The sequence below is a fragment of the Somniosus microcephalus genome, chromosome 9, assembly GCF_052327205.1.
Source record: "Somniosus microcephalus isolate GS21.2 chromosome 9, FLI_Smic_1.0, whole genome shotgun sequence".
Classification (NCBI taxonomy): Eukaryota; Metazoa; Chordata; class Chondrichthyes; order Squaliformes; family Somniosidae; genus Somniosus; species Somniosus microcephalus.
The window spans coordinates 201883467-201898575 of NC_140995.1; the positions used below are offsets into that span (position 1 = coordinate 201883467).

General features: G+C 44.1%; 1 protein-coding gene across 5 annotated transcripts in view; it reads left to right on the forward strand.

Moving 5' to 3' along the window:
- Positions 1 to 15109, forward strand: part of sobpa (sine oculis binding protein homolog (Drosophila) a) — a 416341-nt gene that overhangs the window by 261297 nt on the left and 139935 nt on the right. For 4 of the 5 annotated variants that reach the window (XM_085997757.1, XM_085997759.1, XM_085997760.1 and 1 more), the window contains exon 5: positions 7478 to 7543. The exons of the other annotated variant lie outside the window; for it this stretch is intronic. In XM_085997757.1, the coding sequence (XP_085853883.1) occupies positions 7478 to 7543 (66 nt within the window). The remainder of the gene's footprint in view (positions 1 to 7477; positions 7544 to 15109) is intronic. 5 annotated transcript variants of the gene reach the window in all.

Genomic DNA, 15109 nt, shown 5'->3' on the forward strand with positions numbered 1-15109 from the left:
TTGAGGTGAGTTGATGTTCTTAAAACAAGATAATGTTCAAATCACTCACCACTCTTAGACAACTAACGGGTCCAGGGAAATATTGCTCTTTCCTGACCTGACGAGTTTCTTAATCTTTAAGCTCACACACTGGGATGCTGAAATATGCCCTAATATTATAGTAATGAGGCTACTCACATGTTAGGAGTGGCTTTAAGATTATTACAAAACTATGTAGGTAGAAGCGTTCAACACAATTTTAAATAAAAATAAATAAGCATTTTACTTTTGCTTTCACAAAATCAATATGGATGAGGAAGGCTGTTTATCTCATCTTAGGTCATCCATCCAGAAACACTCTACAGTCCCTCACATTGTAGTGTCCAATTGTTTCTGAAGTTATTCTTGGGTGTTTGCCTCCACTGCTGTATCTGGAAAGTCCATTCCGTATATTGATTGCTCTCGGTGTAAAGATGGACTTCCTGACATCAGTCCTAAATTGGCCTTTTACAAGTTTGAAACTCTGTCCCGACTCCATTTTCACAATTTAGTTTAAAGTAGTTTATTAGATCCAACTTTTCCACAAATTTACATAAGAACATAAGAAATAGGAGCAGGAGTAGGCTATTCGGCCCCTCGAGCCTGCTCCGCCATTCAACGAGATCATGGCTGATCTGATCTTGGCCTCAACTCCACTTTCCCGCCCGCTCCCCATAACCCTCAACTCCCCTGTTTTTTAAAACCCTGTCTATCTCAGCTTTGAATATATTCAGTGACTCCGCCTTCACAGCTCTCTGGGGTAGAGAATTCCAAAGATTCACGATCCTCTGAGAGAAGAAATTCCTCCTCATCTCCGTTTTAAATGGGCGACCCCTTATTCTGAAACTATGCCCCCTAGTTCTAGATTCCCCCACGAGGGGAAACATCCTCCCTGCATCTACCCTGTCAAGCCCCCTCAGAATCTGATATGTTTCAATAAGATCACCTCTCATTCTTCTAAACTCCAATGAGTATTGGCCCAACCTGCTCAACCTTTCCTCATAAGACAACCCCTTCATCTCAGGAATCAACCTAGTGAACCGTCTCTGAACTGCCTCCAATGCAAGTACAGGTATATCCCTCCTTAAATAAGGAGACCAAAACTGTACGCAGTACTCCAGGTGTGATCTCACCAATGCCCTATACAGTTGTAGCAAGACTTCCCTACTTTTATATTCCATCCCCCTTGCAACTTTCCTAATTACTTGCTGTACCTGTATGCTAACTTTTTGTATTTCATGTACGAGGACACCCAGATCCCTTTGTACCCCAGCATTCTGTAGTCTCTCTCCATTTAAATAATATTTTGCTTTTTTATTCTTCCTACCAAATTGGATAACCTCACATTTTCCCACATTATACTCCATCTGCCAAATTTTTGCCCACTCACTTAACCTACCTTTATCCCTCTGCAGACTCTTTGGGCTGGATTTTCATTCAGCAGTCGGGAAGGAGGCGGGACTGCAACTTTCGGGTTTTAATCCCGCCTCCATCGAAGTCCGGCCAATCCACGCGATTTTCCCTTGATTGACCTTGTGCAGGCCAATTAAGGGCCACCCGGCAACAGGTGACATCACAGACTGAAATTTCATCTGTCAAGAGGTGTTGACAGATGAAATATCAGTGTTTCACAGCTGTTTGAAGCTGTCAAACACTGACAGTCTGACTTCTAACCTGAGTCCTTCCACACAGACTCAGTTAGAACTCTCTCCAGCACTGAAAGCTGAAGGCTGTCACTTTTGACAGATCGCAGCCATTCAGCTTTCAGTGCCGGCTGAGTGATGACTCCCAACGCCTAGAGGAAGAAAGGCTGTTAAGGTAAGTACAGGTAATTTAAACTTCTTTACACACTTTAGACACACCAAACACACTTACCTTTGCACTCATGCACCCATCACTCACCTGAACACCGACATCGCGACCCCTCCAAGTCCTTCAACCCGACGGCCCGCCTGCTCTAACCTGGCGTGGTTTGGAGCCGTCAGGAATCCCACACGACACCCCTCAAAATAGGGATTAGGCTAAAAACTGCCTGTTAACTACCTGTTAACAGGCAGTTAATTGGCACTAATCCCTTCCCGCCTCGGGTCGGCGGGTCCCAGTGCGGGGCGGGTACCCGCCTCCTTTGAAACTTACATGGAGGCGGGTTTTGGGAGGGATGGTGTCGGGACCCCCGAATTCGGGATTTTTGCCCCCCCGCACGCCTAAAAGCCCGCCTCATGGCACACTGAAAATCTGGCCCTTTGTGTCCTCCTCACAACTTGCTTTCCCACCTATCTTTGTATCGTCAGCAAATTTACTATTTCATATACCTTAATAATATCGCCTCACTATCACTCCTTTCTGAGGTTATACAGCCCAAGTTTCTCAATTCTTTCCTCATACCTCAATCCTCTGATACTGGGAATCAGCCTTGCAACTCTTCTCTGAGCTGCCTCTAATGTTTCCATGTCTTCACTTTGTGTCATTGGCCAGAACATTGGGCATGGTACTCAAGATGTGGTCTGACCAGAGCACTGTGCACTTTGAGTATGACTATCTTCCCCTATCTTTCTGACTTCCAGTTTTACTTTAACTTTATCTAGTCTTCATTTTAACCTTTATTGTTTAAAAAGTTTTAAATCCTATTCATGACTTCTCTCTGTTTGGAGGTGGGACCAACTTGCAAAAAAAAAAAGTTGGGATTTAATTAGCTAGAAAAAGTTCTCTAGGCAAATTTAACCAATCAAAAGCCAGAGAATTGAAGATTGACATGAACATGTCAAAATGGGGCAGGCTAATGATGGACAGATAAACTCATCAGCAACCAAAGAACCTGATCCTGACTGAATAAGTGAACTCGTAGCATGCTAAGAGTTAATCCTGATGGAAAACAGGGTGTTAGTCTGTCTTATATCGGTTGGGGCTCAACAGTTTAAGTTATGAACATCTGTAGTTACTGTAAATCAAAATCAGAAATTAAAGACTGATAGCTTGCCATACTGTTTTGTTTTAACTGTTAACACATTCTCGTGGTTGAAATGTTGTACTTCTACAGATGACTGCATCTTCTCTGTGAATTTTAACCCTTTGAGTACTGAGTATCCTTTGCAGCTTACAAAATCCAATTAGCTTTTGTGTTTTACAGCATCTTACCCCCCCAAAAAAAAAAATTCTATAAATTTCGAATGCCGAGAATTGGAAAAATGTTCGCAACTGTAGAATGTTTACTTAAACCAAGGTAAACCAAAACATTGCAATCTTGAGTTTTTTTCTTCTTTCTTGTTTATGTTGGTGCAGAAATGCTACTGCAGTCCTCAAAGAGTTAAAGAGAAGGCCTCTGTTTCCAGTCCCACCTGTAGGTGTTGATGTAGAAATCCAGCAACAGAGATCTTACAATTAGAGCTTGAACTATCTCGTTGGATCGTAACTTAAAATGAGATCTTTGCAGTGTCGGCTACAGAATTTTTTAGATTGCCCATTTCATTCAGGTTAGCTCAGCAGGTCAATAACAATAGTATAAAGTGAGCTAAGTTTCACCCCATTTCACACCGCTAAAGTCAGGTTAAAGTGCTGCAGGACTGTGGTTCACAACTGTCGAAAATCAGCTGCTAAAGAGAATCAGTAAAATGTCCCCTGTTTAAAAGCACTCTGGCCTCCTGGCAAATTTCCATCTATTACTTTTTTTTGTTGAAAATGTGCAGTATCCCATTCAGTAAAAATGTTCAGTTCTGTTCAGTGTAAATCTTACATGATTTTATTTTTAAAAAGGAGACAAAATAAAAATAGTTCAACCAGCGTTGATGACCTCTTTAGTTTGATTGAATTCATATACCAGCCCATTGGATGATAATATTATACAGTGCTAATTGCTGATCATTTTAAAACACAGCTTGTTTAAACCAACACTAAGGACTACAGTGCACCTGAGAGACATTAGAGAACTAGATATGCCTCTTAGCTTGTTCTTTGTTCCACTCATGCCCAATCTATTATTTTGTTTGGAAGGGGATGATTGTGACGTTAATTCTGTCTTTTGTACCTCTGCCGGTCCTCTCTCTGCCCTCTGCTTTTCCCGTCTGTGCTGCCCGCTCTCTACTATCCCCCTCTCCTCTCACTCTCCTTGTCCCCCTCTGTCCATCTTTTTCTGTCCGTGTGTATCTTTATCTCTGTCTGTGTGTCTCTCTCTCTCTTCGTATGTCTTTCTTCCTCTCTGTCTGTGCATGTATATCTTTGTGTGTGTGTGTCTGTCTCTCTGTCCCCCCCTTTCTTCCTCTCTCCATCTTTCTCTTTGTGTGTGTGAGTACCTTTCTCTGTGTGTTTGTTTCTCTCCCATCTCTGTGTGAGTCTGTCTGTCTCTCTCTGTCCTCTCTTTCTCTTCTTCTCTCCATCTTTTTCTGTCCGCGTGTATATTTATCTCTGTCTGTGTGTCTCTTTCTCTCTTCGTATGTCTTGCTTTCTTTTTTAATTTGTTTTTATGGGATGTGGGAATCGCTGGCAAGGCCAGCATTTATTGCCCATCCCTAATTGCCCTTGAGAAGGTGGTGGTGAGCCGCCTTCTTGAATCGCTGCAGTCCATGTGGTGAAGGTACTCCCACAGTGCTGTTAGGGAGGGAGTTCCAGGATTTTGACCCAGTGACGATGAAGGATTCTCTCTGTCTGTGTATGTGTGTATCTTTGTGTGTGTCTGTCTGTCTTTCTCCCCCCCTTTCTTCCTCTCTCCATCTTTCTCTTTGTCTGTGTGTGTCTGTGTGTGTGTCTGTGTGTCTCTGTGTGTGTGTGTGTGTGTGTGTGTGTACCTTTCTGTGTGTGTTTGTTTCTCTCTCATCTTTGTTTGTGTGTCTGTCTGTCTCTCTCTGTCCTCTCTCTCTCTTCCTCTCCCCATCTTTCTTTCTGTGTGTATATCTTTCTGTGTGTGTCACTCTCTTTGTAACCTGTCTGTGCCTCTCTTTTTCTCACTCTCTCACTCTCTCCCCCTCGCCCTCTCCACCTTTCTCTCTGTCTGTCTGTCTGTGTGCATGTGTCTTTCTCTCTTTCTATGTCTGTCTCTCTTTTTCTCACACTCTCTCTCCCTTGCTCTCACTACCTATCCCCTTCCCCACCACCAGGGTGACCTGAAAAAGTGGAGGATCTCTCGGGTGAGGAGTGGGGGAGTTGGAGGGGGAGCATCAGTTGAGACTGAGGTTGGATCTCTGGACCTCCTGCTGCCTACCTCCAGCACTGTCACTGCCATTTATTTATATTTTTTTATATCCCTGGTGCCCTAAAACCTACGCCATACAGCCCCTAAAATGAATGTGTTATCTTGGATGGAAAGCCTTTTCTGGAGTACATTCAGAGCCAGCCATTTTACTATTTGTGATTCAAACATTCTAATCCATCCTGACTATGTCACTTCCAGTCAGCCTGTTCATTTGATAGACTTTAACATGATGTCATCACACATCAACACCGAGTGGGTGGGACCCGACATCCGCACTGGTACTCTCCCTCGGCAAAGAACACAAAAATGTTAGAAACCAAATCACACCACCCTGCCCCATGAACTTTATGTTGCGTATCTTGAGGTCTGAGTCCTTTTTGTTTTAAAACGCCTGCAACCTCATGTCGATGCTCAGACGATGAAGTGTATGATGTTGGCATACAGACCTGTTGATGGCATCACCCACCCCTCTGTTCGAAATGGAATCCCATTAACTGATGCGGTAAAAATGGGAATATTTCCTTAAGGTATATTTAGTAGAACCTGGGACTGAAATATGCAAAAGGTATTTTGCATGTTTCGGGCCCCAGGTACTCAGTTATGCCAAATTAGGTCTCAGCTGTTGCAGTCTGTCTCTGCGCCTCTCCCCTCCCCGGCACTGGTAACTTTACTGAACAGTGAGTTTTAAAGTGACAGTGCTCGCCTCTCCCTGCTGTGAAGAAAGTTATCAGCTGGCCTTACAATCATGCGCCGACACTTTTAATTCAGACTCTTATTTTAAATAGTGCCGGTGGACAAGAGCGCGTGACTGAAAAGGCCACTTGGTTACTGTGCTGACTGGTGACCTCCGCCACATTGCGGAGGCCGGGTTAAAGGGAGTGCACCACCGATACTCCCAACTCAGTCATGATTAGAATAAAGGTACCTGTGAGTTTGGGGAACAGGGCTGCAGTTTGTAACAATGCACACAGTGTATACTTAGTTATTAATTTCACAATAACTTTATTTGTCACCAGATTCGTGCAATATGCACATATTGTTGGGGGGGGTGAAATTCCCCTGAAATTAACCCGATTTGCAGATTTCAAGAGTAGCTAGCATAGCCTTCAGTATTTGGGTTTTACTGGTTATCCATCAGATCACTGAATGGACACCCTCGTGCTAATGGAATGAGGCAGGAAAATTACCTGGAAAGGTGCATTGTACCCCCAAAAAATATAACTCTCAGAATTCCTGTACAAGAGGTCAAGCTTATCCCACCCTCGCCACTAGAAGGGAGCACTGTGAGGTGGGAAGTTGGAGAGATCAAAATGACTAAATAAAAGACTTTAAAAAAAATAAATATAAATATATATATATGTTACATACTGACACAAGCCAGATTGAACAGCAGGCATGGTGTACCATTTCTTTGATTATCTCCACACTGGGGCTAGCTGGCTGTATATATTTTTACTCAGTTTTTAACCCCTCCAAAATCAGTGTCAATTCAAATGAGAGGAAGAGGCTGAAAGTGCTTTTAACCCCTTGATTCCCAAATCCTAATCCCTGCTTCCCAGGAGGCAGCTCTGTCAGGTGGGCAGCAAATGGACATCTCCGCAACAGGTTTTTAAATTTCAAAGCCGGTTTTGAGTCGGCACAAAAGGGTTAAAAGTGAGGCTAATGTGAACAGACAAACCACAGTCCTTGCACTTGCTCCCATACTTAACAGAATTAGAATTGACTTCTGTGGAGTCCAGTCAGCTCCCATTTTGGGGAGAAACTTCGGCCATGAATCCGGATTCCCCAGTGAGAGAGCACTGCAAAAACGTACATTAAATCAGGAAGAAAAGATCTCATGAGATATCAGCACCTTTATAATACCTACAGTGGCCTTAGTTGTAGTGAACAAAAGCAGTTTTCTAAGCGCGTGTAGATCGAGAGGCACAAGCTTTACCGCGAGTAATCTGTGCTGGGAAACATGTAATTGCAGCAACAAAAAAAAAAAAACCCTGCAGTATTAAATTGGACCAGAATTTGTATGCCGGTTTTCACAGAGAAGAAATGAATTGGTGTAAGTATTACTCCCCTGTATGTGTGTGGATAGAAAGAATCTCCAGCTTTCGCCCACTGAATATACCCATTACTCCGCTGAACGCATGCTCCAAGTCAGGGGACTCGGCACCTTTTTTTTTTCTTCATATTTAACAGTTACAAGTGAATATTGTATTTGTGAACGTTTGATAAAGTCTCTGTATTTTTACCTTGTATTTATATCATTTCATGTGATGCGGCCAGAGTATGCCATTTACTGCGGAAGGTTGGCCGTTTGAAAGTAGTCCTGGGTCCCATCGTGTTCAACAGGTGATATTCAATGATCACTTTCATAATATAGAAATAGTGTTAAGTATTTAAAAAATGTGACACAGCATTTGTTAACCTAGTCATTAATGTGAAAAAAAACTTGTACAGGATGTGTTTAAAACGAGGCCTCAATGGCCTCCGCCTACGTTGAAATATTTTTTGATTTTTTTATGAAAATGGTTAACTCCAGCCGGAGGGACAACAAATGCACCACCTGGTGTGGAGCTGAGCTTAACATGACCAGGAAAATCCCAGGCCTGATCCCTGGCCTGTATTGAGTTAGCTGAATTCAGCTGAACTAGAGGTGGATGCACCCCAGTGTCCTTGGGCGAGGGTGAGGTTAAAGTCAGCCAGGATCTCGGTGCTAATCGCTGTCCAGTGACCCCCTGCTGGTAAGCGGTGGCTGTCAGATGAGGACAGGATCAGCCTTGGCTGTGATGCCCCCAACATTCGTTGTCTCAGCTGGCACCCAACGCAGAGATAGTTGGACAAGATACCAGATTGCGGCCGGCACCTGTGGAATTCAGTACGCAATGAAGTGTCGCTTTCAGGAGAGGAAGGGAATAAAGGAAAGGTAATTGAGAAAGAAAAATATGGTCACTTCCTACTTCAGCATTCAGTATATTGGGTGAAAAGTTCAGACTGAATTGACCCTTTTTAATGGGACTCCTAAATCAGTTACTTTTGGTGCCTTCGCCCTCCTTCATTTTGCCCTTCCCTCTTCGACACTAGGTGCTACAACTGACATAAGGTAGGTAGTCAGTCACCTGGTCCAATCCTGTGCCAATGGCTTGGGAGATGTGCTGGTATATCTACTGTTCATTTCTTCTGTCTCTCGCACACAACTCGATTGATGCCAAGAACTCAATATTTTATTTGCACTCATATTGATTTCTGAATACGTTCAGGTACATTATGGTATTTGTTAAGTTTTTTTTGGTGAACCTTTCATGAATATACCAGTGATTGTCATTCCTGCTGTACATCGTGTAATCAGTCAGGAACTCCAGCTCTGATTGTGAGACCCTCTGAGAAGGGGTTTGTCCAACATTATTACTTGTGTATCCTTATTTACTGACTGAAATAGGAACAACTGAGCCAAGACATCACTGAGTTTAGAGAGATCTTGGCCAAACTGCTAGATGTCAAGTCTTGCCACAGTGGGACGTTTCATCTGTGGGAGGCGGGAGTGGGGGGGGGGGGGGGGGGGCGGGGGAGAGAACTGGTGTTAGTTGTCACGAATTTGCATGTAAACTAGCTTCCCTCCGCCTCCACCTTCCTCCTTCCCTCCCCCCAGCTTCCAGTTGACTGGTCATGGAGTAACACTGAAGGCTGACAGTGGTTGTGGAGAAATCTGAAGCTCAGACCAGACAAGTGGAAAAGAAAAAATAACTATTTAAAAAAAAAAAAAATTCTTATTGTTATTACCTTATTATTTATTCAATCTTAAGCACAAAATAATTGTTTGAAAATGTATATCAGTGGAAAGACCGTGCTTGTTTTTTCCTCCAGCCTACTGATACTGCTTTAAATCTAAATTCTGACTCCCTCCCCCCTCACCCCCGCCCCTCTTTTTCTGCGACATTCTGGCTTATTTAGTGCAGATGAAATTGATGGCAGAGGGCCAGAAAGTAGTCATATTTATGGACTGCAAAATGGAATGAGTATAATTATATGCGCGCCATATGTGAATGAGGCAGCTAACCAGTGATCTTCCGGATGATGAGAGGGACTCAACAGGGATTAGGTGAAATGATTATAAGAACAAGTGCAAATGTCAGCTAAGTGAACATGCTAATGAGCGTGTCACTGGTGAGTCTCTCCTCATGCGACTCCCATCTTCTGGTCTTCACTCAAAATTAGCATGCAAGGGTGCGGGTAAGAAATTGAGATTTCTTTTTAATACAAATTTTTAGTGCAATAGTACTGGTACTGGATTATGCTCCGTGACTCCTCAAACCTTTTTACTGTAATTATATTTTAAGATGTTCTTGTCCACAGCTGTAGCATCGGCAATGTGATGCTACACCCACAGCAGATTTAAATATACATGTTTTAAAAAAAAAAATTACCCTTTGAGACTTGCAAACCCACCCAGCAGCTGTTCAGGGTAACAACGCAGATTAACCGTTTGCACTCTGAAAGACCTTACTGGATTCAAAGTGCCCTCTTTTTGTTTTTGGTGATTTGAGGCTAATCTCGCTCTAGTTTCACCAGTTGTTCCAGAGGGCCGGGGAGGTGACCTTCTCAAAGGTCTCTGCGAATGTTGCTTGGAGCAGCTGCTGAGATGGGCGCATGAATGCTCTGGGCAGGACTCTCCCCTTTTATTATCCTCAACTACACCCCCCACCCCACCTTCCGCCTCCCCAGATAGGAAAACTGCTAGCTTCTGCCTGACATGTCTCCATGGTAAACTAAGACATGAGGAATCAAAGCCACATCAGCCCATCAGCCGCAGTGCTGCTCCAATTGGCTACGTTGTCTTGCCGCTCACTCATTTTACAAGATCCTACGTAAGATATTTTCTGTAATGATAAGGCTATTAGAAAGTGGGACTACAAGTAATATATGTTGAGCATGAGAATGTAAGAATGCTTGGACAGAAAATCAACCATGTGTCTCCCGCTCTCAAGCCCGCTCCAACCACAACTGATGCGTAATGTACCCTTATCGTGGACTCGACCAAACCCTTTTAATCCCCTGAGGGAAAATTGTACATAAATGCTACCCGAGCTCCAGAGGTAATCGTCCAAAACGCCACAATATTTATCCATCTTTGTCCTAATGCTCTTCACAGAAAACATTCCCCCCCTTCCCCCCAGCCCAGCAGCACACGAACCATTGTGCTGTACGGAATTTTTATTTATCTTTGTCCATACATCCCTGTAACCGTCAATCCTTCATCTAATTATTTTCTTGAAGGAGCTAATCAGTGCTACATTAACTGCTGCGAGTTTTTTTCCATGTGTACTGCTCTCTGTCAGTGGAATATTGGTTCTCCTTTTTAATCTTGCTTGAGACTTATTACAACAACAACAACTTGCATTTATATAACGCACCTTTAATGTAGGAAAACGTCTCCAGGCGCTTCACCAGAGCGTAATCAGACAAAAATTGGCACCGAGCCAAAGGAGGAGATATTACGGGGGGCGCGGCGGGGGTCTAAAAGCTTGGTCAAAGAGGTAGGTTTTACGGAGGGTCTTAAAGGAAGAGAGAGAGTGGTGGAGAGGCAGAGAAGTTTATGGAGGGAATTCCTGACCTGGTTGTCAATGGTGGGATGAAGGGAGCAGGGATGCGTAAGATGCCAGAGTCGGAGGAATGCAGAGTTCTCAGAGGATTGTACGGCTGAATGAGATTACAGGGATAGCAAAGACCATGGAGGGATTTGAACACGAGGATGAAAAGCTTAAATTTGAGGCGTCGGTGAACCGGGAGCCAACAAGAAACATAAGAAATAGGAGCAGGAGTAGGCCATACAGCCCGTCAAGCTATTCAGTAAGATCATGGCTGAACTTCTACATCAATTCTACTTTCCCAACGTAGGTCAGAGAGCACAGGGGTGATGGCTGGCTGGGTGGGACCTGGTGCAGGTTAGGATACGTGTTGCAGAGTTTCGGAAGAGCACACATTTTTTGGAGGGTAGAAGGTGGGAGCTGGCCAGGAGAGCATTGGAATAGTCGAGTCTGGAGCTAACAAAAGCATGGATGCGGGTTTCAGCAACAGATAAGCTGAGGCAGGGGCTGAGCCGGACAATATTACAGAGATGGAAGAGGGAATCTTTGTGATCGAGAGGATGCGGGGTCAGAAGCTCCGCTCAAGGTCAAATGGGATGGCGGAGTTGCGACCAGACTGGTTCAGCCTGGAACAGTGGTTGCGGAGAGGGATGGAATCGGTATCGAGGGAACGGAGTTCATAGGGGCTGAAGGCAAGAGGGCTTAGCCGTGAATATGGGTAGGAGCATTTATATGGAGGGAGAGGTTATGGGAGGACAGGAGAGACCAGTGACCTCCGGGGAGAGAGGACAAGATGATTCAAGATGCAGGTTGCAATCACCGAGGCTCAGCAGTCACTCAATGCAGAGGTTGAGGGAGGAAAGGATTGAGGATATCTCCGTGAAAAACTCAGGATAGGACTTGGGTGGGCAGTGGAGAATGAGGATTTTAAAGGACAGGTGAGCGGGATGGGACGAGATGCTCAAAGGAGGAGAATGTGCCTGAGGAGTAAGGTGAAAGGCCAAGGTTAGATTTGGTAATAATTGCCATACCTTCACCACGGCGGATTTGGCAGGCAATTGATGGAAGGTGTAGCTAGATGGGGAGGCTTCAGTAAAAGGCAAGGTGCCATCACCCATGAGCCAAGTTTCCGACAAGGCCATGATGTCAGTACAATCATCCACAATAAGGTAATGGATGGCAAGGTCCTTATTCGTGAGTGAATGGACATTCAGGAGGGAAATCTGGAGAGGGGCGGTGATTGTTGATCCGCTGGCAGAGTCCAGGGGGAGAGGAAGTGGTGGGTGGGTTAAGGAGGTTTGTGAGATTCGCCCCCAGCAGGTGCACTGGGTGGGAAGATCATCAAGAATAAAGAATGGGGCAGTTGGGGTTGCTGCTCCTAAGGAGACAGCAATGTGTGCCTTGATGAGCCCTTTCAAGAATGCTGAGAGAGGCGCAGAGGGAAGTTGTGGGCTTGTCCAAGAGGGGGGTCAAGCCTGAGATGGCGGCTGGAGAGAAGGAAGGGTTTTGGTAGGGATTTGGAGGGGCAAAATAGCTGAGAGGGAAGAAATGAAAGGAGGCATGGCTTGATAACAGGAAGGGGATGAGGCAGGACAGAAGGACCCTAGAGGGGTAAAGAGAATAGAAATAAAAAAGGAGATAGAAGTAATGGGCTTGGATCCGGAGCAGCAGCCAAAATGCACACTTATTCTTCTGTTCTCTGGCCTTGCACTCACTGTTAAAGTTAAATAGGCTTTACATATATGTTGCCTTTGGCTCCCAGCATTTAAAAACCTGGAACCAGAGTATTTTCCTTTTCTTTTCTTGAGTGAAATGTGTTCCGTTGTGTAAAGCTCTTCACGTAACATAAAGCCCCACGGTCCTGGTATCCTTGTTGCTCCTCCCTCAGACCTGTGCAGCATATCAATGTCCTTTGATGGCAGGGTGTCAAAACTGCATACAGTATTCCAAACGTGGCTCAGCAATAGAATAACTTGTTTCAACTCCTAATGAAATGTTCTTCTGCTGTATCTTAGCAGTTCACTAGTCTTGTTGATAGCAGCTTCACAGTGACTGTTAGTAAGTGGACAGTAATAACATCCACATCCTTCCCCCTTTTCACCTTTGCTAATGGACATCCTTCATTGTATGATGTACATACTTTCTGTTTCCTGTTCATTACAATACATTTATCCATATTAAAAATCATTGCTTAGCCCATCGGGTTAATTGGCCTAAATCAATATTATCGATCTCTCTTGGTGTTCTCAGCATATGATACCGTATTATGTAAAGTAAACTCCTTAATATTGGGCCTGAATCTGTGGTCGGAGGGTTCCCGCGGGCGAATGTCTCTGAACCGCAAGAAAATTCCCGGAGGTTCGAGCACTTGCGGTCCTGGGCCTCTACGTGTACGCCAGGCCAGCCAATCAAAAAGGGGGATCCCCATTATGCTTATGGGAATTCCATTTGTGTATGGAATCCCCAGAAGCATGAATGGGAATATCCCAAAAACACATTTACACACCAATTAAATAAAAATAAATCATTACATGTTCAAATTAATTAAAATACAAGTAAATTAAGCATTTAAAACAAAAATTTACTTTATTGAAAAGTAAATTTAAACATTTTAAAGGGGCTAAAAATAACCTATAACTAATTTTAACTTTTTTTATGTTTAACTAATTTAAAAAAAAATGATTTTAGTTTTTATTTAAACTCTTACGCTGGTAAAAGCAGGCCCTATGCCTGCTCTTTCTTGCCAGGCGTAAGACTTTCACGGGCATTCGCTGGGCAGTCGTTGGGTAAATAGCCCAACTCTCCACCAACGGATGGCCACTTCCCGGGGATGCGGCGGATCTGTCGAGCTAAAACTTGACAAGATCGCAAGTTCTGGGCACGCGAAAACCCGGAATTTGCGGGGCGTGTACGCAGTTGTAGGCCCCGGAAAATCCGGACCATTGTTTACCAACAGTGCAAGCTATCCATGCAAATCTTGGAGTGAACAAAACTTAATTATGATTTTGATGTGGTTGTAACTTACTTTCATTTTGAAATGTAGTTTCAGTCCCTTGTTGATGTAACATTAGCAGAGACTGCCCCAGCATATATATATATATAGTGCATTAAAAATCTTAAGTCTGCACCACTTGACTTCGAGGTGCAGCATTATTTGTTACTCAGCATATTTTAATGGAATGTCAATCAAATTTAATCAATCTGGCCCCTGGGTTCCCTGAATTCTCTGAGAATGCTTTCTGAAATTTATTTTCATCTGACATTTTTTTCTTAGCAACTAATATATTTCTAATATCCAAAATAAAAGTTTAAACTAAAAACAAAATAGTTTTTTTTAACATAATTAAATTAAACCATTAAATGTAGGAGGTTTAGAGCGAGTAAGGGGGGATTAAGAGACAGAAAGGGTTGAGAGAGAGGAAGGTGTAATTATCATGTGCCAAGTTTATATAGGCAGTTTCCATTATAAATGTGAACATATAAATTTATAATGCAAGTATAAAAATAAGGACAGAATTTGCAACTTTAAAATGCAGATTGAATTACTCCTGCACACCCTGGTTCATTTATCCTCCAGTCTCTAACCCTGCTCCACCCGAAAAATGTATCTAGTCCTGATTCCCCAAGTGCAATGCCATTGAAGATCAACTGGTAATATATAAAAAATCTTGAGGGCTAGAAATTCAGTAGTGCCCAGGAAGGGGTGCTAATTTTTGAGAAGTTGGAAGTTTAGTGCCAGGCGCTAATCAATCTCGCTGCCCGCTAAATTCAGTCTCAGCACTCAAAGAATGCAGAGGAGCGCTAAATCAGACGCTAATGGCGTAGGTGAGTGGTGTTACGCTCCAAGCGATAACGAATATGAGGTGTTGTGTAATCGGGAGTGAGCATTGGCGCAGGCACCTTCCAGCCATTAAAGGGGAGGGTCACTGGAGTCCGCACACCAACCCCCAATGAGTCGGGGAGTGCGGAACGGCGATATATGCTGTGAAATGAAATGCAAAGTCCTTTGACGGCCCGCAACATGCCGGGGACTAAGCAGCCTTTATTTGGCTGCAGATGCATCCTGCGCTCTCTGCCACTCATAACTGACCTTTGGAACGGAAGTTCCTTGACAGCTGGGGTGCATCCCTTTAAGTAGCGCCCTGCCATTCGCCAGCCGGCTGGTTCAGGCCTCCACTCCCTGGCGCTTTCGGCACGAGGCAGTAAGGCGGGGGGAGGGGGGGCGCTACTGAAGTTTGTAGATCGGGCGCCCAGCGAGCATTGCATGCTCGCTGACCTCACAATCTGCATGGCCGAAAGGTGCCGGGGCGCTAAATGTTATCGCCGGCGCTAC